The sequence below is a fragment of the Ictidomys tridecemlineatus genome, chromosome 11 (assembly GCF_052094955.1).
Source record: "Ictidomys tridecemlineatus isolate mIctTri1 chromosome 11, mIctTri1.hap1, whole genome shotgun sequence".
NCBI classification, from domain to species: domain Eukaryota; kingdom Metazoa; phylum Chordata; class Mammalia; order Rodentia; family Sciuridae; genus Ictidomys; species Ictidomys tridecemlineatus.
The window spans coordinates 111,635,771-111,657,323 of record NC_135487.1 but is presented as its reverse complement, the minus strand read 5'-3'; the positions used below and the strand labels follow the sequence as shown (position 1 = coordinate 111,657,323).

Genomic DNA, 21,553 nt, shown 5'->3' with positions numbered 1-21,553 from the left:
TAATCAAATATCCCAGGTATATTTTCTGGTGAAAGAGGATGGGAAATTCCCATGTGATTTCTGAAGCTTCCCTGGAATAAAGTAGCAAAGATGAAACAGAAACGTATAAAATATTATCTTGCTAGGAAAGGGATATTTACTGCATGGGGGCATATCAGAAGAGTACAATTTCCCACTCCTCCAATATCATTCAGAAGCTGATAAACCCCTTTATCTACAAGGGAGGTGCAAAATGGGGTACTGGACAATTTGGGGGTAGCTAGCCATTAATTTTCAGGGAAACACACTGTGCTTGAGACAAAGTGTACTTTCCTCTAGAATGAACAATGATTTGTAAATCATTCTATATGGGACATGAATAGAGGACTATGGAATAGAACAAGTCTGGGCAGATGTGTTGACAGACTTGAGTCTTCCTGTGATATGAGTTTAGTTTTAAAATCTCAGTGAAGGAGGTAATTTCTTCCTCCCTGGGTTCCAGACTTTAAGTAGCATGGAGAAAAGCGTTTGTTCAACTATTCTTCCTGTTGCAGGGGTGGGGTGAGTGGAGGGGAACCTGGGATTTTCAATGTAATAGACTGGAGAAAACACAAGTGTTGCTATGTAATGATATAGATAGTTGTTTTGGTTTGGGGCCAAAAGGGAAAAGCATGTCCTGGCACTTTGTACTCTTTATGTTACAATTTGTGTATATAACCAGCATTTTGAGAAGCTTGATTTTGAAGTAAGAGCCTGGAAATCCTTTACCAGTTTATATGATATTATAACAATGACACATATGTAGAGATTCATAGGGCAGAGCATTTGGGAAGGAAAAATATAGCCACCCTCTCAGAACCTCCTTGTGTTCATCCATCAGGAAGCTGTTTGAACCTTGTTCTTTTGCTTTATTAAGGGTACTTCACTGCATAGCTATGACTGGCACCTGGAAAACATTGTGTCAATATGATGGGAAAGAAGGGGATTGGCACAACACTGTCAGACTGAGGAGAAACTCAGCAAGAACTATCTGTGTAGCTTTTTCAGCATTTCTTCCTTGAGTGTATAGAACAGGATTTTGGTAGAATCAAGAGGATTTTGTGATCCACTATGCTTTGTCTTGGAGAGTGATGAGTCAAAAACTGGCCCCAAACCAAAACAACTATATATATCATTATATAACAGCACTTGAGTTTTCTCCAGTCTATTACATTGAAAAATCCCAGGTTCCCCTCCACTCTCACCCCACCCCCATAACAAGGAAGAGTAGTTGAACAAATATGGAAAGTTCTAACCTGTTATAGTATAAACGGCAGCTGAAAGAGCCACTGTGTGCGTCTCCTCATTCTTCAAGGCAGGACTGGGTCTTTATATCCTGTGCCCTCTGCCTGAGTCTAACAACCTTGAACTCTTGTTGCAGGCTCATTGCCCACCCTCTCTTTGACAATATAGCCTTGGCTAATTGCAAATGTTTTAATATTAAAACACTGGCATTTACTTACTAAGATCTTTGTCTTCATTCCGTATCAATGTGTAAGTTTTTTGGGGGAAACTTCAGAGACAGGTGAGTATGGAGGATAGAACCTAAGGTGTTGGGGGAACCATCAGAGAGCAGGTGGGATTTAAGGAAGAGACCAAAGGGTACACCTTGAGGAAACAGCCTGAGAGCTGGTGCAGAGGGGAGGCTGAGTGTGCAGGTGGCACTTGAAGAGAAACAAGGGGAGTGCAGAAAATTGATGCCAAATGAGCAGGATTAATGGGACTCTTTAGGGAGCACAGGTGCAGACTGACCCTAGCACTGGGTAACCCTATCCTCAGAGGTGCCAGGGAGGGTGTCCAAGCTCTTCTCTCTGTGCTCATGTTTTCCCCTAGCACTTTAGCCAGTGGCGGAGCATCTGCCCCTGTTTTCCTTATTCCTTCCCCACAGGCTGCAGTCCCCAGGAGCAGGTAGGGGAAGGGAGAGTGCAGGCTGGCGCTGCCTGCCATTGCCCTGTTAGCTTTTCCTCCTCTGTGTGCTGCATTTCATGCAGTGCATGCTGATGTGAGCACAGGAGCTCTGACTGCCTGTAAGAGGCAGTTCTGTGCCAGTCTGAGGCAAAAATGGAGGATCCTGTTGTCCCAAGCATTTGGAGGCCTTATGCTTATTGAGTGGAGGCCACTGCCCAATCCAATATCCACTTCTCTTCCTCTGCTCACCCTTGTCTGCCTTTTGGAGACAATGCCTCCATTTGTGACTTTGCCTCAATGTATTCAATGACAGAAATCACTGGACTAAAAGTGAGAGTGAAGGCCTTGTCCAGATCCCACCTCTCTGCTTTGCTTCCTGTGCTACTGACATAAACATGCTGAAGGCCGTCCACCTCACAGAGCTGGGCAGTAACTGGCTTTTGTTTTTTTTGCATCTGAGGGTCCCGAGGGCATTCTCCTTACCACTCCCTGACCTTTCCCCTGCTGGTGACCCTCTACCCTGGTGCCTGCTGCTGAACTAAGCATGTTGTAGGTGGTTCCCGAGGGATTCTTTTCCACTTCTCCTTCAGTCCACAGTTGACAAGTAGAGCTGTAGTGTGAGTGCCACTCCACAGAATTCATGATTTGCATATTCCTACACTTGTAACTTTCCCTATCTCTGTCTCTCTGTAGCTTTCTGAGACCTAAATACACAGTTTTACCTTCAATTCATTTTAATTCACTTCCACTGAGAATGCTAAATGTAATTCCACCTCCCAACAAAACAGAGCAGAACAGAACAGAAGAAACAAAGAAAGAACCCAGTTATGGGCAATTAGGAGAGGCAGGGTTGTACTTATGAATGTCTGTGTGATAATCCTCTGTTGGTGTTACACACCAATTGCCACCCCATCCCTTCACCATAATAAAGAGTTGTGAGCAAAGGTGAGATCTGATGTAACATTCTCTAGATGGGAAGGAAGGAGACCCAGAGGCTCAGTGGCTGCCTACTACCACCCTGTTCAGTTGTGAATCACAAGGATCCAGTCTCCTGAAAGCAATGCCATCCCACATTCCTCCGGATGAGTGTAGACACAGGAGGAGCCTTATGGCTCTAAGTTTGCTTGAGGGTGAGAGAATGGAGTCACACTTTCAAGCCTCAAGGTCACTTACTAGAGAATTCCTCCCTGGTTTCCAGTTTGAAGACCTTGTCCAGAGCCCTAATCTCCTGCAGTTTCTCCTCCTTCACCAACAAGTGGATAATCCTTTGGCCTAGAAATCCTCCTGCTCCTGTCACCAGGCAGCTCCAACCAGTCATGGCCAATGCAGGAAGCAGAACTCAGCCAGTAGGAGGTGTGAAGACAGGGTGACCCTGCAGAGGGCTAAAGAGAAGTCCATTGAGTGCAGTACACAGAAAGCCCTTGTGGATGATGTAAGGGAAAACCCACTCCAACTCATTTCTCTCGCTGTTCTCTCACCCCACACATCACTTTCATGATCCCATAATACATGGGAATTTCTCCCCACCATGCAGGGAATCAATTATGTAGAGGTCACCAGCTGAGCAGTCTCTACTCCAAGCCAGTTTTGACACTCTCTACCTGGCAATGGTTACAGACCTCATGGGGTAATGTTCCCATTTCCATGACCGTCCTCTTACAACTTAGATACCAGTTGTATGCCCAGAGTTGTTTGACCTGGGTTTTTTTTTATGCAATTGTCTAAAATTCCTGGTTCTAGCAAGTTTTTTTCTATTATGTTTTATTGAAGTGATTGAGCAGCTCATAGAACTCAGAGAAATATTTGCTTGCATTAGATGGTTATAAAAAGTGAGATTACAGAGAATACAGAAGAAGAGATGGACAGGGTGAGGTGTGGGAGAAAGTACATGCAGCTTCCTGGTCTGTGCTAGACACACCACACTCCAGGCATCTCCACGTGTACAGCTCTCTGAACTCTGTCCTTTTGGTGTTTCATGGAGAATTCATTGTGTAAACATGGTTTAACCATGGACCAATGTACCAAAACATGATTGGACAGACAGAGAATGACCGAGAGCAAGCAAACTAGATGGGTAGCTTGGCAGCCCAGTCTGTTTAGATTACTCAGCATTTCTTCCTGGAGGGTATGGGTTTGGACTCCTCTGGAATGAAGAGGTTTTCATGACCTCTCATGTCCTGCATTGGCCAGATATAAGAGCCAGGGAATTTAGCAATCACCACAATATGGGTTATACTATCAAAAATTTTTATGGTGTGCAAAGGAATAAAACCCATTTTGATATAATTATACAAATGTGAAATATATCTTATACTCATTAGGACCCCAGTCTTGTGGATGTACACTGGTGAGATTCACTGTGATGTTGTCATATATGTACACAGGAAAATTATTTTTGCTATATATATTGAGAAGGAGGATAACTGAGTCAAATGGTGGTTCTATTTTAATTTCTTGAGGAATCTTCATACTTTCTTTCCAGTGGTGCAACAATCTGAAGTCTCATCAACAATGTATGAGCGAACCCTTTAACCCCATCCCAGCCAACACTTATTGTTACTTGTATCCTTGATAATTGCATTTCTAACTGGAGTAAGATGATATCTCAGTGTTGAAATGAACTCCAATATCATATATATCTAAAAAGACCCAATTAAAAAAAAATATATATATATGACTAGTAAGAGGTATTGTTATGTTTGACTTCTTGACTTGGGTAGTATCCACATAGTCATGTGACTAATAATACTTCATGGAGATTTACATTCATATTAATGTGTTTTCTCCATGTGTGTGTATTATACGTTGAAAAAAGTTTAAATTATATAGTAATAATTTATTTATGATTTTTCATCACTGTTCAGAAGATATCTGTAGTTTCCTCTTGCTTTTATTCTTTTTTTTTGAGAATTAACAAGGTTATTACATTAAAAGAACATTGAAGAGTGGATCCAAGATGGTAGACCAGAGAGGCCGCATTCTGGGTTGTTCCATGACCTGGGACTCAAATAGTGACAATACTGCTTCTCTTTTTGCAATATTCCTGCCCCATGCATGAATCATGGCCACCGGCCATTTGGGGCTCAAGGTCTCAGTATCAGAGTAGTCTCCCAACTACTCGCCCACACAGGACTACCGGGTGCCTGAGCAGGACCATTGGCATCAGCACCTGCTCAGCAGAAATCATAGACACTGCTCCCACGCAGGACACTTGGCAGCTTCCCACTGCAGGAACTCTGGCCTGGGCGCCCCAGTGTGGACCTCCATCTACCAAGGTGGGCCTTCCCTGGTCGCCACCCTCTTGGGACTCTGCAGCAGCAGAAATAGTTCCCTACCAGCAGGAGCCTGTGTGCACCAGAAAAGCTCACGCAAGCTCTGAAGTCAGCATGCCACAGAGCTCATCTCTGAACTCATCCAATGCCATTGTCCAATGGCTCCCCTCACTCGACCTGACACCCCATCAGTGAAAGCAACCACCCCATCTTGGGTCACCTTCATCACTATCTTTAGTGGGGGCAACTTACAATTCAGAACTCTGGCTGGCCAGGTACCCAGTTTTTTTTTCTTTCTTTCTTTCTTTCTTTTTTTTTTTTTTTACTATTTTTTAAAAAAATAAATAACAGTGGAATGCATTACAATTCTTATTACACATATACAGCACAATTTTTCATATCTCTGGCTGTATATAAACTATCTTGACACCAATTCGTGTCTTCATACAAGTACTTAACAAAAGAAATGAAAGACCTCTACATTGAAAACTACAGAATGCTAAAGAAAGAAATTAAAGAAGACCTTAGAAGATGGAAAGATCTCCCTAATTCTTAGATAGGCAGAATTAATATTGTAAAAATGACCGTACTACCGAAAGCAGTATACACATTTAATGCAATTCCAATTGAAATCCCAATAACATTACTCATAGAAAAGAAAAAGTAGTCATAAAATTCATCTGGAAAAATAAAAGACCCAGAATAGCCAAAGCAATCCTTAGCAGGAAGAGTGAAGAAGGTGGCATCACTATACCAGAACTTAGACTATACTACAGAACAATATTAACAAAAACAGCATGGTATTGGCACCAAAATATACCTGTAGACCAATGGTACAGAATAGAGGACACAGGGACTAACCCACATAATTATAGTTATCTTTTATTAGACAAAGGTGCCAAAAATATACATTGGAGAAAAGATAGCCTCTTCAACAAAAGGTACTTAGAAAACGGGAAATCCATATGCAACAAAATGAAATTAAACCCCTATCTCTCACCATGCACAAAACTCAACTCAAAGTGGATCAAGGACTTAGGAATTAAACCAGTGACTTTGCATCTAATAGAAAAAAAAGTAGGCCCTAATCTACTACTTTCTTGTTAAGACTCCTATAGTGCAAGAATTAAAATCAAGAATCAATAAATGGGATGGACTCATATTAAAAAGCTTCTCCTCAGCAAAAGAAACAATCAGTGAGGTGAATAGAGAGACTACAGCTTGGGAAGAAATTTTTACCACATGCAGATAGAGCACTAATCTCTAAGGTACATAAAGAACATAAAAAGCTGAATACCAAAAAAACAACCCAATCAATAAATGGGCCAAGGACATGAACAGACACTTCTCAGAAGGTGATATATATAATCAATCAATAAGTATATGAAAAAATTTGACCATCTCTAGCAATTAGAGAAATGCAAATCAAAACTACAGTAAGATTTCATCTCACTCCTGTCAGGGGCTAGAGTTGTGGCTCAGAAGTAGAGTACTCACCTAGCACATGCAAAGTCCTGGGTTTGATACTCAGCACCACATAAAAATAAAGATATTGTGCCCAACTACAACTAAAAACTAAATAATAAAAAAAGAATACAAACAACAATAAGTGTTGGATGTGGGGGAAAAGGCACACTCATACATTGCTGATGGGACTATAAACTGGTGCAGCCAATATGGAAAGCAACATGGAGATTCCTTGGAAAACTGGAATGGAACCCCCTTTGACCCAGCTATCCCACTCCTCAGTTTATACTCAAAGGACTTAAAAACAACATACTACAGGGACACAGCCACATCAATGTTTGTAGCAGCACAATTCACAATAGCTAAACTGTGGAACCAAACTACATGCCCTTCAGTGAATGAATGGATAAAGAAAATGTGGCCTATATACACAATGGAATATTACTCAGCATTAAAAGAGAATAAAGTCATGTCATTTTCAGGTAAATGGATATAGAGTTGGAGAATATAATGCTAAGGGAAGTTAGCCTATCCCCCCAAAAAAAATGCCAAATGTTTTCTCTGATATAAGGAGGCTGGTTCATAGTGGGGTTGGAAGGGGGAGCATGGGAGTGTTAGATGAATTCTAAATAGGGCAAAAGGGTGGGAGGGCAGAGGAGGGGTCATGGGGGTATGGAAAACAGTGGAATGAGGTGGACATCTTTACCCTAAGTACGTGTATGAAGATACGAATGGTGTGAATATACTTTGTATACAAGCAGAGATATGAAAAATGGTGCTCTATATGTGCAATATGAATTTTAATGCATTCTACTGTCATATACAACAAATTATAATAAAATTTTTTTAAAAACCCAATATGTTAGTGAAGGGTCAGAGAGATCATCCCAAATGTGAGGGTCAACTTTCTGTTGAGGGAGCCCTAAGACCAACAGACTACTCCAGCAGTATTATGGACCTTGGGTTTGAATGGAGGACAAAGTGAGGTATAAGAGTGGAAAAGTGTAGAGTATTGAATCAGAATGGTGACAGTGTGCTTTAACCCACAAGCAGACCTCATTAGGCACTGAAAAATATTTCCATCCAAGGTCTTAGATAAGGATATCTATAGAAGTGGATGTCCAGGGATTAGAATGCAGATGTGTGAAATGCAGGACAGCCCAGAGGAGCTTTAGTGTTATCTACAATTACCTTTAATAACTGCAATGTCCTGGCTGTGTACCAAGTCTGGTGAGGGGCAGATAGTTTCTCCCCATCAAGGTTTATAGGTAAAGCCTCAATCAGGCCTGAGAAAGCTTAAGCACATCTTTAATCATGTGCTGGACTCATTAAGAACATCGATCTGTAAATTCATTCTGGGAAGATATGGATTATTGTAATTTGGACCTAGCACAGTTTCTGGCATTTAGTAGTTACACAATGGATATTTCTTAAAAAATAGTATTTTTAATGAAAACATCAAGATTTGCCTTTTCACTTATGACTTAAAGAACATTAGTCCAGTGGTATGGTTTTTACAAAACATTGCATAAGTAAAGCTGAAATCACGAATTTAATTTTAAGTTTTTCATTAAAGAATGCTGATTTATTATTCCTGGTACTTTAGCTTACTTAAACAATATTTATAGTTTATATAAGCTGCAATTTTTCTTCTTAGCTCTGTTGTTAGCAGTTTTTTTCTCTCTTTTATTAATGCTAGATCATAGGTGAATCAGTATATCAAAATGCTTATGAAACAGTTTTATTATTCACAAGAACTATACAATCTTAATTGAAACATAAATTTTTCAGTGCTTTAAGATTATATAGTACTAGTGACAAAGGTTATCAGACACAGAACAGAATAACAAAAAAGTCTCATATACAGTTGAATACTCGATAATATAATATTAACGTATTTAATATTTTTCATATCTTTGTTAAATTTCCATCTTTATTTTATTAAATCATCGGCTATTTGGACATTGAAAAAAAAACATGGAGATTTCCCTTATTAGTCTCAATTCAGCAAATTGAAATCACTTGCTTTTTAAAGATTAAAAAAAATGAGGTGGGGAAGAAACTACTAATATAAATTAATATGTATATGTACATATATGTATGCATATTAAAATATATATGCATACTTACACACAAAGAGATGCATATGTATGTGGTTGTCATATCAGCATGCTCCTTTTTTGGCAGGAGTTGCACAGTCTTACCACCATCCTTCTCCTCTGTCCCCGCAGTCCACCAGGACTACAGAGCACTATCAAACGGGGATGTTCCTTGCGCCTCACTGCTGCTGAGTGTGAGCACAGACTTGAGAAGGGGTGTATGGTAGCCCTTTATGCCTTTACCTCCTCCACTTCAAACAACCAGGGTTTCAATTGTCCCATCCACTCTCCTAGAAAATTATTACTGAGAACTGTCTCTCTTTGTCCACTGCAGACCAGAGTTGCTTGTTCTGCAGAACTAACATTTGTCTAAGCTTGAGCAAGAGCTTCTGCTGTGGTTAGTAACCCTCTGAACATTTGTCTCTGGCACTGGGTAAGCAAACTACAATCCAGAGTTAGTGTCTACTCCTGTCAGGGGCCATGTGTGGCCTTCAGGACAACCAGCATCAGTCTCACTGGCCAGAATGTTCAAGATCTTCCCTCCATGAATTCTGTACCCATCTACTGCCTTTATCCCTTTTGCAGGAAGACAGAGAAATTCCTACTGGCAAGATCCCTGAAAGGATGGGAGAAGAACATGTCCTGATTAAGCCCCATCTCTTTCTGCAGTACCATTGGAAAAAAAGAACATGGAGATTTCCCTTATTAGTCTCAATACAGCAAATTGAAATCACTTGCTTTTTAAAGATTTTTTAAAAAGTGAGGACCATATCCACTTATTTGTGGACCTAAATGGTGATGTTAATTGGTCACGTGGCGACATGGGTTGCCAGTTCTAACAACCTTCCCTACCTGGAAGGAGGTCCTTACGATGGGCGTCATGTCCTACTTGAAAGCACTCCTGGTATCCACAGGGTTGCTCCCCACATGGTGGTCCTTTTAGTGCATCGTTTCCTCTGACCTTCTGCCTGACCCTGGGAGCATGACTTTCGGCCACTTCCCATGATTCAGTAAATGTCCAGACACAGGGAATTTTGTCATGGTTTGAGTGTTATTTGTGCAGTTCAGCCCAATGAGCTGACTTTTTATTTTTATCTTCTCCAATCAGAGCTGCTTCCGTGAAACACGATGTTGTCATTTCAACTTGGACCTGCCACCCACAAGCAGCTGTCTGTTGGACAGCTGAGAGCTGTTTCTAGGTCTGGGTCCATGTGTTGATCGACTTCAGAAGCTCTTTACATAGTCCCAATCCTAGGGAAATGGGTTGTGTGCTCGTGACTACCTCCTCCTTGCCTCCCTCAAGTAGCACGGTCCTGTGTAAACCATTCCTATTCAATTGAGGTCTCTTTGGGAAGTACCATGCCCACTAGAGTGTTTCCCTGATGTCACCTAAGACATTGGGGTATTTCTGGTTTCAGGATGAGTTTATAAAATCTGTTCATGAGGGTGGCTTGAATTAATTATCTGATAGTGGAAAAGAAAAGTGAAAATGGTTAGAATCAAAATGAGCTCACCGTGGTCAACCCTTACAAACTATCAAGAAAGGTGGGAGTCATGAAGGAGGTGCTTTTATGCATATTTACCTCAAACCCATGATAGAAGTCTCTGCCAGAAGCAACCTTGCAGGAGTGCCATGGTCACCAGGGTTCAAAAAGAACTTCAGCAAGGACATATTCTAGGAACTTTCTTTCCATTTTCCACTATCCTCACCATAATTTTTCATCTTTGTGGCCAGAGATTATTCTTTCAAAATATTTGATGTCATCCTTCTCAGATTTCTCTTTAAAAAAAAAAAGTCTCCCATTGCAACAGCATCTTTTAATTGGCCCACAGTTTTCTAGGGCACACATATTCTCATTGTCCTGCACTGCTATTACAATGATGAGTCTCATTAACTTTTGGAGAATTTATCTTTAATTATTTTTGTGATTCATTGACAGTATCAAGAAAGTACATTCCATTTCAGTGAAATTTACTGAGTAACAACCTCAATATTCCCTGGGAGGTTCTCAGAGGTCTTTGTCATCAGCCCTAATTTATGTCCCACTTGGTGATCTTGTAGAGAGAATGTGTCCCTCCGAGCACAGCAGAGGTTACTCTACATGCTATGGGCTGAAGTAACCTGACAATACCCTGTTTAGCATTAATAGTGCAATAAGGATGTAGTTCCATGATTTCTGTTTTATATTATTGGTTAAGAAAGCCATCCCACAATCAGATCCTTCCCCATAACACAATCAAGTGGAAAGAGAGGAAAAGATTCACGTTAAGTTGTATCAGGGCAGCTCCCTTGGGAGTTGTTGTTGGGTTACTTACTTTTTTGCCCCTTCCCTGATTTTTTCAAAGACAACATACCCATCTTTTGGCCAGCACCACAAAATTTTAAAGAGAGCCCCACATACATGGTTAAATGATTACTGCCAACCAGGCAGTAACATACACCCTATAATCCCAGCTACTCAGGAGGCTGAGACAGGAGGATCACAAGTTTGAGGCCAGGTTCAGCAACTTAATGAGACCCTGAATCAAAATGAAAAAAATAAAAAGGGCTGGGGATGTGGCTCAGTGGTAAGGTGGCCCTCTGTTCAAACCTTGGTACCAATAAATAAATAAAAGATAACTGCCAGATAATCATTCTTGAAAGTTACAGAACCCAGGTTATCTGGTGACATTTGCAATGCCTCTAATTAGTTCTTAGTCTTGTGTATTGTCTGACACAAAGCATAAAAGTGGCTTGAAGTTTACCTTGCTAAGATATAGCATTTATGTATTGAGAAAATACAGGTAGGCATGGTAAGTCAAAGCAGGGATCCCGGTGAGGAGTTGCTTTGGTTATTTTGGGTCTTTTATTTTTCCAATTGAATTTCAGATCTGTTTTTCCTTGTTCTGTGAAGAATGTGATTGGTATTCTCATGAGGATTGCATTGAATGTGTATATTGCTTTTGGTAGTAAGGCCAGTTTAGCAGTATTGATTCTGCCTATCCATGATCATGGGAGGTCTTTCCACCTTCTTGTGCTTACATTCAATTTTCTTCAGGGTTTCTTAATTATCATTTCATTTTACCTCCTTAGTTAGATGTATTCCTAGGAATTTTTTGAGGCTATTGTGAATGGAATCATTTTCCTGATTTCTTTCTCAGTAGATTCAGTATTGGTGTCTAGGTAAGTTATTTACTTTTTATGTTGATCTTGTTACTTTTCTGAATGTATTTATTAGCTCTAACAGTCTTCTGATGGAACTTTTAGACTCTTCTAAGTACAGGATCTTATTATCTGCAAACAGTGAATCGGACTTCTTCCTTTCCTATTTTAATCCCTTTGACCTTCTTCCCTTGCCTAGTCATCCTGGCTGGATTTCTAGTATTATATCAAACAGGAGTGGTGAAAGTAGACACCCCTGTCTTGTTCCAGATTTTAAAGGAAGTTTTCAGAATCTTCACCTTCACTTGGATATTGACTTTGGGTTTGTCATATATATAGCCTAGTTTCTCTGGCCTCTTATGACCTCTATGACTCACTACATGCTGGCACCTGCAACTGACACTTTGAAACAGTCAGCCATCCTGGGTCTTTTACTGTAACTCTGCTGAACTTGTTCCTTAGAACTCTTACATGCCCACCTAACGTGAATCTTTTCATTTATGTCTGCTCTCTGCCTTTGCATAGCATCCTGAAACCCTGTGACCAACTTAACCCCTTGGTACTTTCTGTCTCTCTCAGTGTGTGTGTATGTGTGTGTGTGTGTGTGTGTGTGTGTGTGTGTGTGTGTGTGTAAGTGTGATGTATGATATGCAACTTGAGTGTTGGAAAATATTATAGATTAAAATTAAGATTGAAATGGATAAAAGAACTTGTGATTGCCTTGGTCCTGACACCAAGTGACTCGGGTGGATTTTCAGTGAATTACAACTGGTGAAAGTGGTGTATGTAGCTTTAGCTTTTGAACTTAGTGAAAAACAATGAGTTATTAATTTTAATATTCATCAATACATTTTGACATTTTGTGAGGAAACCAAGGTGTTTAGTACCTTTTAATCACACAGCTACAACTTGGCAATATTAAATTTTTTTAACCTGTCAATGTCCATTTTATTCACTCTCTGTCTCAGTAACTGGGTCAAGATTTACACTCTACTGGGAAGAGAACTTTTGAGTCTCCTTTTCAATTTTCTACTTTCACTCGCAACAATGTTTTTGATAATATCCCAAATTCTGGGATGTTCTAAATTCAGTGATAGGCCAGAGAATAGAAGAAAAGAAAAGATTTTTTTAAAAAGTTATTGCAATAACAGCTTAGGGCAAAATAACCAAGGAACTTCCCCATAATCCTAAGCAGGTGTTGAAGCTCTTGACTTGGAAGGGCACTAGGACAACTATCAAGGGGTCATAGGGAGCTACTTTCCACACAGAAGACTCACCAAGTACTTATTACAGATTATCCCCCTATCCCCAAGCCTCCCCTGCCCAGCATTGTCCTGCTCATCTATGGCCAGTGGAGGTCACAGCACTTTCCTTTCCCAAGGTTTATCCAATGCTCTTAGCTCTGGTGTGGCAGACATATCCCATCCTATAACTTGTTCTAATGCTGGTAGCTATGGGACCTGCCCAGGACCTGGTTTCTGCTTCACCTGACTTCACCTGGAATGGCTCAATAAGCCCTTTTATTTCAGACTTCCTTTGGCCTCAAGGTTTTGCTTTATCAGTTTCTACATCCATTTTAATTCTTAAAAATCTTTTAAAATAGTCCAACTTTCCTGGGATGAATCCTGTAATTGTAACTCCATTTTCACTACCTTTTTTCTTAATTAGCCTCTTGTTTATGTTAGCAATGGTAAGAGCTATGAAGGGAAACTGAGACACCCAAATAGAAGAGTTTTCTCATAGGTACAGTTACACAGGGTGCCCAAGAAGAAGGGTCCCCATTAAATCAGAGCCTCTAACACGACATTGGGGATGAGCTTAATAAACAGCTGAAGATTCCAGTCATATGGAATCTAGCTCCATACACGTGCATAGGAAGCATTAAAGCTGCTTCATGTGGGCTGCTCCAGTCAGCATTTATGGGGATGTGGCAAGTCCTGTTCTCAGCATGAAAGCCATTGTACAGTGACTTTATATAGTTCCCCTGGCCAAATGTTCCCTTGGGATAACCTAGTGTGGGTCTGCATCAGGAAAAGCCACCTGAGTGGTTCCGTCTGGAGCTGTATATCTTGCATCAACTCAAACATTCTCTTCCATTCTGTAGCACATAAAACAAACACGCTGCTCTGCAGAGTTAAAGTGAAAGTAAAGGATGTTATTCTCATCATCCATTTGAAGAAAGTAAATGAAACTATTCTTCAAACCAAACCCTCTGATTTCCATAGAATGTTGGAACTGTGCTTCCCAACAGTAATGGCATGGTGCCCAGAGTCCTAAAAGTACTCTCTGTTAGTCCAGCAATTTTCCCCAGGGAATCACTCTGAGGCTGGTGGTGTAAGTTCAGGCAGACTGAATTCTGAGCTTGGTCTAACCTCAGTCAGACTCAGGCTCTCTTCCATTTTCACTTTAGGCATCCTGGCTATCAAGGACCAAGGGACTGGAAATGTTACTGTTTCCTAATTAAATGCATTTCCATGTGCATCCAAGGGAGAAACTCCTCAGGTGTTAGTCCTGTCTGTAAATATCAGTGGTTAATGGTATCCTCAGTAAACTGTTGCAAGCATAGCTATTCTTGAACACCATGAGAGGACTTCCTTGGGACATCTCCTCATCCCTCACACTTTTATCATTGGCCTTTCCACATAATAACTTTTTGTGAGCCAGGGCCATGCTAGCAAATTCCACTTCACTCACCAAAAATGCCCATTCACCCTTTAGAAGCCAGTTGGAAGTCTCAGATTGACCGACCTGTGCTTCTGATCAACTAGCTTAGAAGGGGTTTGATTAATTTGCTTAAGTGATTCAAACATCCCAGGCATACATCTATGTTTTCTGGTGCAAGAGGATGGGAAATTTCCCTTCAATTTCTGAAGTTTCCCTGGAACAAAATAATAAAGATGAAATAGAAAGGTATTGCTGAGGGCCATTACCAAGTAGGAATGACGCATCGAAATTTCCTTGCCAAGCGTACCCCATGCTGCTTAGAGGACATTCGATGGGACATTGCATGCATGCTTTAATAAAGTGACCTTGCTCAAGGACCAAGGCGGATCCGGGTTTAGAGCTGATCAGGTTTGAGGAAGTAACCGGCTCCTTGAGTTTAAGGCGTTGCCAGTTTAAGATAATGGGTTTTAGGGAAGTTGGAAGTTGAAGATTATTGCTGGGATTAGGGTGTTCCTGCTGCTTGTTCCCCTTGAGTTCTCGTGAGATTAAAATGGGATTTGGAGATAGCCTCGTGGAGTAGGTGAATTGTGCGGGCAGATGGCAGAACGCGTTTGCCCTTGGACCTGTGTGGAGGCGGTGTGAGAGCAGGAATAAAGAATTGCTGTTTGAACCTACAAAGCTGTGAGTGCCTCCTGAATCTTGTGCCAAGCCCAGACTTTGGCAAGGTATAAAATATATTCATTCTGGGAAAAGGAAATTTACTGCATGGGGGTATATCAGAGGAGTACAATTTCCCACTACTCCAATGTCATTCAGAAGCTGATAAACCCCCTTTCCTACCAGGGAGGTGCAAAATAGGGTATGTAGACAATTTGGGGGGTAGTTAGCTATTAATTTGTAGGGAAACTCCCTGTGCTTGGGACAAAGTATACTTGCCCCTGGAATGAACAATGATTGGTAAATCATTCTCTATGGGATTCGAATAGAGGACTATGGAAAAGGACAAGTCTGGGCAGATGTGTTGACAGACTTGAGTCTTCCTGTGATATGAGTTTAGTTAATGAAATCTCAGTGAGGTAATTGCTTCCTCCCTGGGATCAGGAATTTAAGCAGCAAGGAGAAATCAGGGGGAAGCTTGTTCTGGTGTTTGGCGCTCTTTATGTTCCAATTATGTAGCTAACCAGCATTTTGAGGTTCTCGATTTTTGGGTGAGAATCCCTGAAATCTTTCATCAGTTTACTCTACAGGATGTTACAACAATGAGTAGAGGTGTACAGACTAATTTGGCAAAACATTTGGGAAGGAGACAGCCACTTTTCAGAACCTCCTTGTGTTCCTCAATCAGGAAGTTGTTTGAACCTTGTTCTTTTGCTTTCTTAAGGGTACCTCACTGCATAGCTATGATGGGCACTTGGAAAATCATGAGGCAATATGATTGGACACAGGGGCCTGGGACAAAGCTGACAGACTGAATAGAACTGTCTGTGGAGCTATTTCAGCATTCCTTCCTTTAGGGTATAGGACAGGACCCTGGTAGAATGAAGAGATATTTATGACTCACTATGCTGTGCCTTAGAGAGTGACATGAGTCAAAATCTGGCCCAAAATCACAACAACAAAATATATCATTATATAATTAAACGTTTGCTTTCTCCAATCTATCTTGGTGAACATCCCATGTTCACATCTGCTGCCCACCCCTGCAACATGAAGAGCAGTTCAAAAGAACACAGAGAGTTCTAACCTGTTATAGCGCAGAGTGCAGCTGAATGAGCCTCAGTGCTGGTCTCCTCATTCTTCAAGGCAGGACTGGGGCTTTAAATGCTATGCCCTCTGCTGGAGTCTAACGACCTTGAACTCTTGCTGCAAGCTCATTGCCCATCCTCTCTTTGACGATTTAGTCCTGGCTAATTGAAAATGTGTTTTTAAACACTGGTGTTTGTTTAAAAAGATGTTATTCCTTATCAATGTGTGGACTGTTGGGGGAAAAGTTCAGTGGCAAGTTAGGATGGAGGATGGAATCGTTTCACAACTAATCTACACAATGTATTCCTGTCATGCACAGTGGTGCACACCTATAATCCCAGCTACTCTGGAGTGCTAGACAGGGGCATGGAGAATTTGAGGTTACAAGCATAGCTATTCTTGAACACCATGAGAGGACTTCCTTGGGACATCTCCTCATCCCTCACACTTTTATCATTGGCCTTTCCACATAATAACTTTTTGTGAGCCAGGGCCATGCTAGCAAATTCCACTTCACTCAATCTGGACAATGTGGTAAAATGCTGTCTTTTTGGAGCGGGGGACCAAGAATACAATTCAGGGGCACTCAACCACTGAGCCACTGCACCTCCCTATTTTTTTTTCTATTCTACTTAGAGACAGGTCTCACTGAGTTGCTTAGCCCCTTGTTTTTTGCTGAGACTAGTTATGAGCTCTCCATCCTCCTAGCTTAGCCTCCCAAGCCACTGGGATCACAGGCATGTGCTTCCATGCCTGGTGAGATGCTGTATCAAAAAAAGAAAAAAATATTCTATTTTCCTAAATCTTCCTGTCAATGAATCACATGAAAGTGTTTCTTTACTTCCTCAGTCACAAAAATGTAAATTAATGATTACCAATTATACCGGACGGAACTTATCAATTAGACTAGATTATGTTCAAGTCGTTTCTTAGCTAGTCTCTCTGTCCAGCTCATGGAAACTTGCATCAGGAATTCCTCGGAAGAAGTGATCAAGACATAGACAAGAAAAGCAGGAAATAACATCTTATTTTATGTTAATAATCACGGCTAGGTCCTGCTTAGTGGGTTCACAAGCCCCTTTTCTACCCAGCAGGATCATGGGAAGGCTGGCTTATCATCTGTAAGGAGGGAGGTCTTGTCCAAGCCTCACTGTTATGGCTTGAAGCATGAAGCAGACCAGCTCTTGGTTGCACAGGAACCTCATGACATCCCTGGGATTTATGTAGATAGTGATCTGAAGGAAGAAAACAGGGATTCTGGTCCTCAGAGCTATACCTGAAGAGTTTCCCAGCCTGCATATGCAGGTGGAGCCTCTAACCAGGGACCAATGAGAGAAACTGCGTCTGGTCACCCTGGAATTCCTTGGCTGTATTAGTTGAGGCTAGAGATATCTCAACTTCAGAGTGGCTTTTGAACATTTACTTATAAAATGTGGATATTGAGTAATTAAATTGTGTGGTCAAGCATATGCAATTTTATTTAAGCTATACTAGCAATTTTAGTGGCAAAAATGGTCGAGAAGGAGCTCAGTGGTAGAGCACTTGCCTTGCACATGTGAGGCTCTGGGTTTGATTCACAGCACCACAAAAAATAAATAAATAAAATAAAAGTTTCCATCTACAACTAAAAAAAATATTACCTAAAAAAATGGTTGGGATGGCTATAGTATCAGTTATGTATCTCCTTTCCTTCTTTGGGATGATATAAATTAAAAGCCATCAGACTAAAGTCCTTTCCAGTGTCCAGAAGAACAGAGACAAGCATTTTAAGGCCCTAGGCTTTGCTGTCAATGGCTCCTGGGGACCACTTCCACACAGGTTCCCCAACTGGAAAAAGAATGGCCTGGGCCAGGCCAAGTGTCTGTCTTAACTGTTCACCACAAAAAAACAGGAAGGTGCAAAGAAGAATGACAAAGGTCAGTCTCTGCTCTATTGCACACATTTTTGGTAAACTTTAGAAAAAGTTCAAATGTTTAAACTCAATATAGTTGATAGGAAAATTGACATTTGACACTTTCCCACTAGGACTTGAGCAGTATATCATCCACTTGGACACTCTACCTGACACCACTGAGGTCAGCGTTACCTAGTGCTGGGGTCAGTCTGCACCTGTGCTCCCTAAAGAATCCCAGTTAATTCTGTTGACATCAAGCTTCTGCACTCCCCTTGTCTCTCCTCAGGCGCCACCTGCATACTCAGCCTCCCCTGTGCACCAGCTCTCAGGCTGTTTCCTCAAGGTGTGCTCCTTGGTCTCTTCCCCAAATCCCACCTGCTCTCTGATGGTTCCCCCAACACCTTAGGCTCAGCTCTTCTCTCTGTGCTCATGTTTTCCCCTAGCACTTTAGCCAGTGGCAGAGCATCTGCCCCTGTTTTCCTTATTCCTTCCCCACAGGCTGCAGTCCCTAGGAGCAGGTAGGGGAAGGGAGAGTGCAGGATGGCGCTGCCTGCCATTGCCCTGTTGGCTTTTCCTCCTCTGTGTGCTGCATTTCATGCAGGGCATGCTGGTGTGAGCACAGGAGCTCTGACTGCCTGTAAGAGGCAGTTCTGTGCCAGTCTGAGGCAAAAATGGAGGATCCTGTTGTCCCAAGCATTTGGAGGCCTTATGCTTATCCAATATCCATTTCTCTTCCTCTGCTCACCCTTGTCTGCCTTTTGGTGACAATGCCTCCATTTGTGACTTTGCCTCAGTGTGTTCGATGACAGAAATCACTGGGCTAAAAGTGAGAGTGAAGGCCTTGTCCAGATGCCACCTCTCTGCTTCGCTTCCTGTGCTACTGACATAAACATGCTGAAGGCCGTGCACCTCACAGAGCTGGGCAGTAACTGGCTTTTGGTTTTTCCCCCCCGCATCTGAGGGTCCTGAGGGCATTCTCCTTACCACTCCCTGACCTTTCCCCTGCTGGTGACCCTCTACCCTGGTGCCTGCTGCTGAACTAAGCATGTTGTAGGTGGTTCCCGAGGGATTCTTTTCCACTTCTCCTTCAGTCCACAGTTGACAAGTAGAGCTGTAGTGTGAGTGCCACTCCACAGAATTCATGCTTTTATCTCCCCCACTTTAGACGCCCAGTGTTTCAATTGCCCCTTCCACTCTCTAGAAAATTATTACTGAGGAGCATCTCTCTCTGTCCACTACTGAACATCATGGACTATAAAGAGATTTCCTTGGTTTTCAGAACTAATATTTGTCTAAGCTTTAGAAAGAACTTCTACTCTGGCCTGTAGTCTTCTGAGCATTTATTTTTTTCAGGCACTCTGTAAGCATAGCCTAGTCCAGAGCCATTTCTACTCCTGTTGGGGCCCTTGTGTGGCCGCCCTGCCAGAATGTTCAGGATCTTCCCTCCATGGATTCTGTAGCCACCTGCTGCCTCTATCCCTTTTGCAGGAACACAGACAATTTCCTATGGTGTCATGACCCTGAAAAGGTGGGAGAGAAACTTGTCTCCATCAAGCCCCATCTCTATTGCTATAGAACTCTCATGCCAATTCATTTTGCGGACCTAGGTGACCACATTCAGTGACAAAATGGGGACATCACATTGTCAATTCCAACAACCTTCCCAACTTGGAAGGAATTTTTTTTTTGATGAACATCAAGTTCTACCTCATTATGCACTCCGGAAATGTGCACAGATTGCTCCCCAAGTGTTTGTTCTTGTGTGTGCCAGGGTTCCACTGCACTTCTGCCTTAGAGCATGACTTTGGTTATTTCCCACAACTCACAAAACCCCAGAACAAAGGGCGGTTTTCTCACGGTTTCATTTTTATACATGCAATTCAGCCTTTTATACATGCTTTTTATAACATGCTTCCATGGTAATAATTTTCATCCATTCATCTTGGACCTATTAACTGCAAACCAAATGGGTCTCTGTTGGTTAGTGGAGAGCTGTTTCTAGGTCTCCATCCACGTGCTGATAGACTCCAGCAGCTCTTTAAATAGTTCCAATCCTCAGGAAATGTGTTGTGTGCTTGTGAATACCTCCTCCCTGCCTCCCTCAGTAGCATTTGTGAACTATTGAACCCTGTGGGAACCATTTCCAATTGATTCAGGTCTCCTTGGGCAGTATCATACAAGTAGAGTGTTGCCCTAATGTCACCCAAGATGCTGTGGTGTTTCAGGTTTCAAGATGAATTTATGAATTCTATTCATGTGAATAACTTCAATTAATTTCTTAGAGTGGGAGAGAAATGTGAAAATGGTCAGAATTAAGTGGGCTCAGTGGGGTCAACCCTCACAAACTATCAACAAAGCTGAGAATCATGAAGGAAGTACTTTTATTCATACTTACCTCAAACCATGACAAAAGTCTGTCCCAGAAGCAACCTTGCAGGAATGCCATGGCCACCTGAGTTCAAAAATTATCTGAATGTTTCATCTCCAATTATACTCACCATATTTTTAATCTTTGTGGCCAGAGATCATTCTTTCAAAATATTTGCTGCAATCCTTTTCAGTTTTCTCCTTTTTTAAAAAAAAATCTCATTGCAGCAACATATTTTAATTTGCCCATAGTTTTCTATGGCACACATATTCCCATTGTCCTACTCTGCTCTTACAAAAGTGAGTATCATCATTCTTGGGAGAATCATCCTGTGATTTTTTTTTCCACTTTTAATGAATAGCATCACAGTAGTACACGCCCATCCGGTGAATGTCCTCTCCTGCAAAGTCCTATTAGTTGGTTTTCTCTGGATGGTGCTCATAAGTCTTTGCATAAACCCCACTTTTGTCACACATAAGGCTGTCGCACACTAGGGATTATTCTACATTCTCCAGGCTCAAGCAATGTTATAATTTCCATTCACCAATTGTAATTGCTATTGTTTGAAGGATGTGTACTCATGCTGTTATGTTTGTATAGGAGCCCACTCCAAAGCTCCTGTGTTAATGCAGAAATATTCAGATGTGAAATTTTCAGATGAACACAGCTATTACCTAATCAATTGATTCTAGTTTAATGAACTGGCTGGGTTTTAACTGTAGGCAGGTGGAGTGTGGCTGGAAGAGGTGAGTCACTGAGGATGTGCCTTGGAAGGGTCGTTCTTTCCTGCAGCAATTTCCCCTCTCTCTTATTCTGCTTTCTATCAGACATGAATTACGAGTGCTCCTCCATCAGGCCCTTCTACCATGATGCTCTGACTCATCTTAGTCCCAGAAAAGTGGACTTGGCCCACTGTGGAAGAAAATATTTGGAACCAAGAGCCAAAACAATCTTTTGCTCCTCTTCATTTTTCTT

At 41.6% G+C, this 21,553-nt stretch overlaps 1 protein-coding gene across 1 annotated transcript in view; it reads right to left on the bottom strand.

Moving 5' to 3' along the window:
* The window catches only part of LOC101959938 (3 beta-hydroxysteroid dehydrogenase/Delta 5-->4-isomerase), a 34,619-nt gene extending 18,200 nt beyond the window's left edge, over positions 1–16,419 (bottom strand). Inside the window, exons 1-2 of the mRNA XM_021732984.3 lie at positions 16,315–16,419; positions 3,100–3,308 (exon numbers count right to left, since the gene is read on the bottom strand). Coding sequence (XP_021588659.2) covers positions 3,100–3,244 — 145 coding nt within the window. The 5' untranslated portion in view covers positions 3,245–3,308; positions 16,315–16,419. The remainder of the gene's footprint in view (positions 1–3,099; positions 3,309–16,314) is intronic.
* Positions 16,420–21,553: the final 5,134 nt, after the last annotated feature.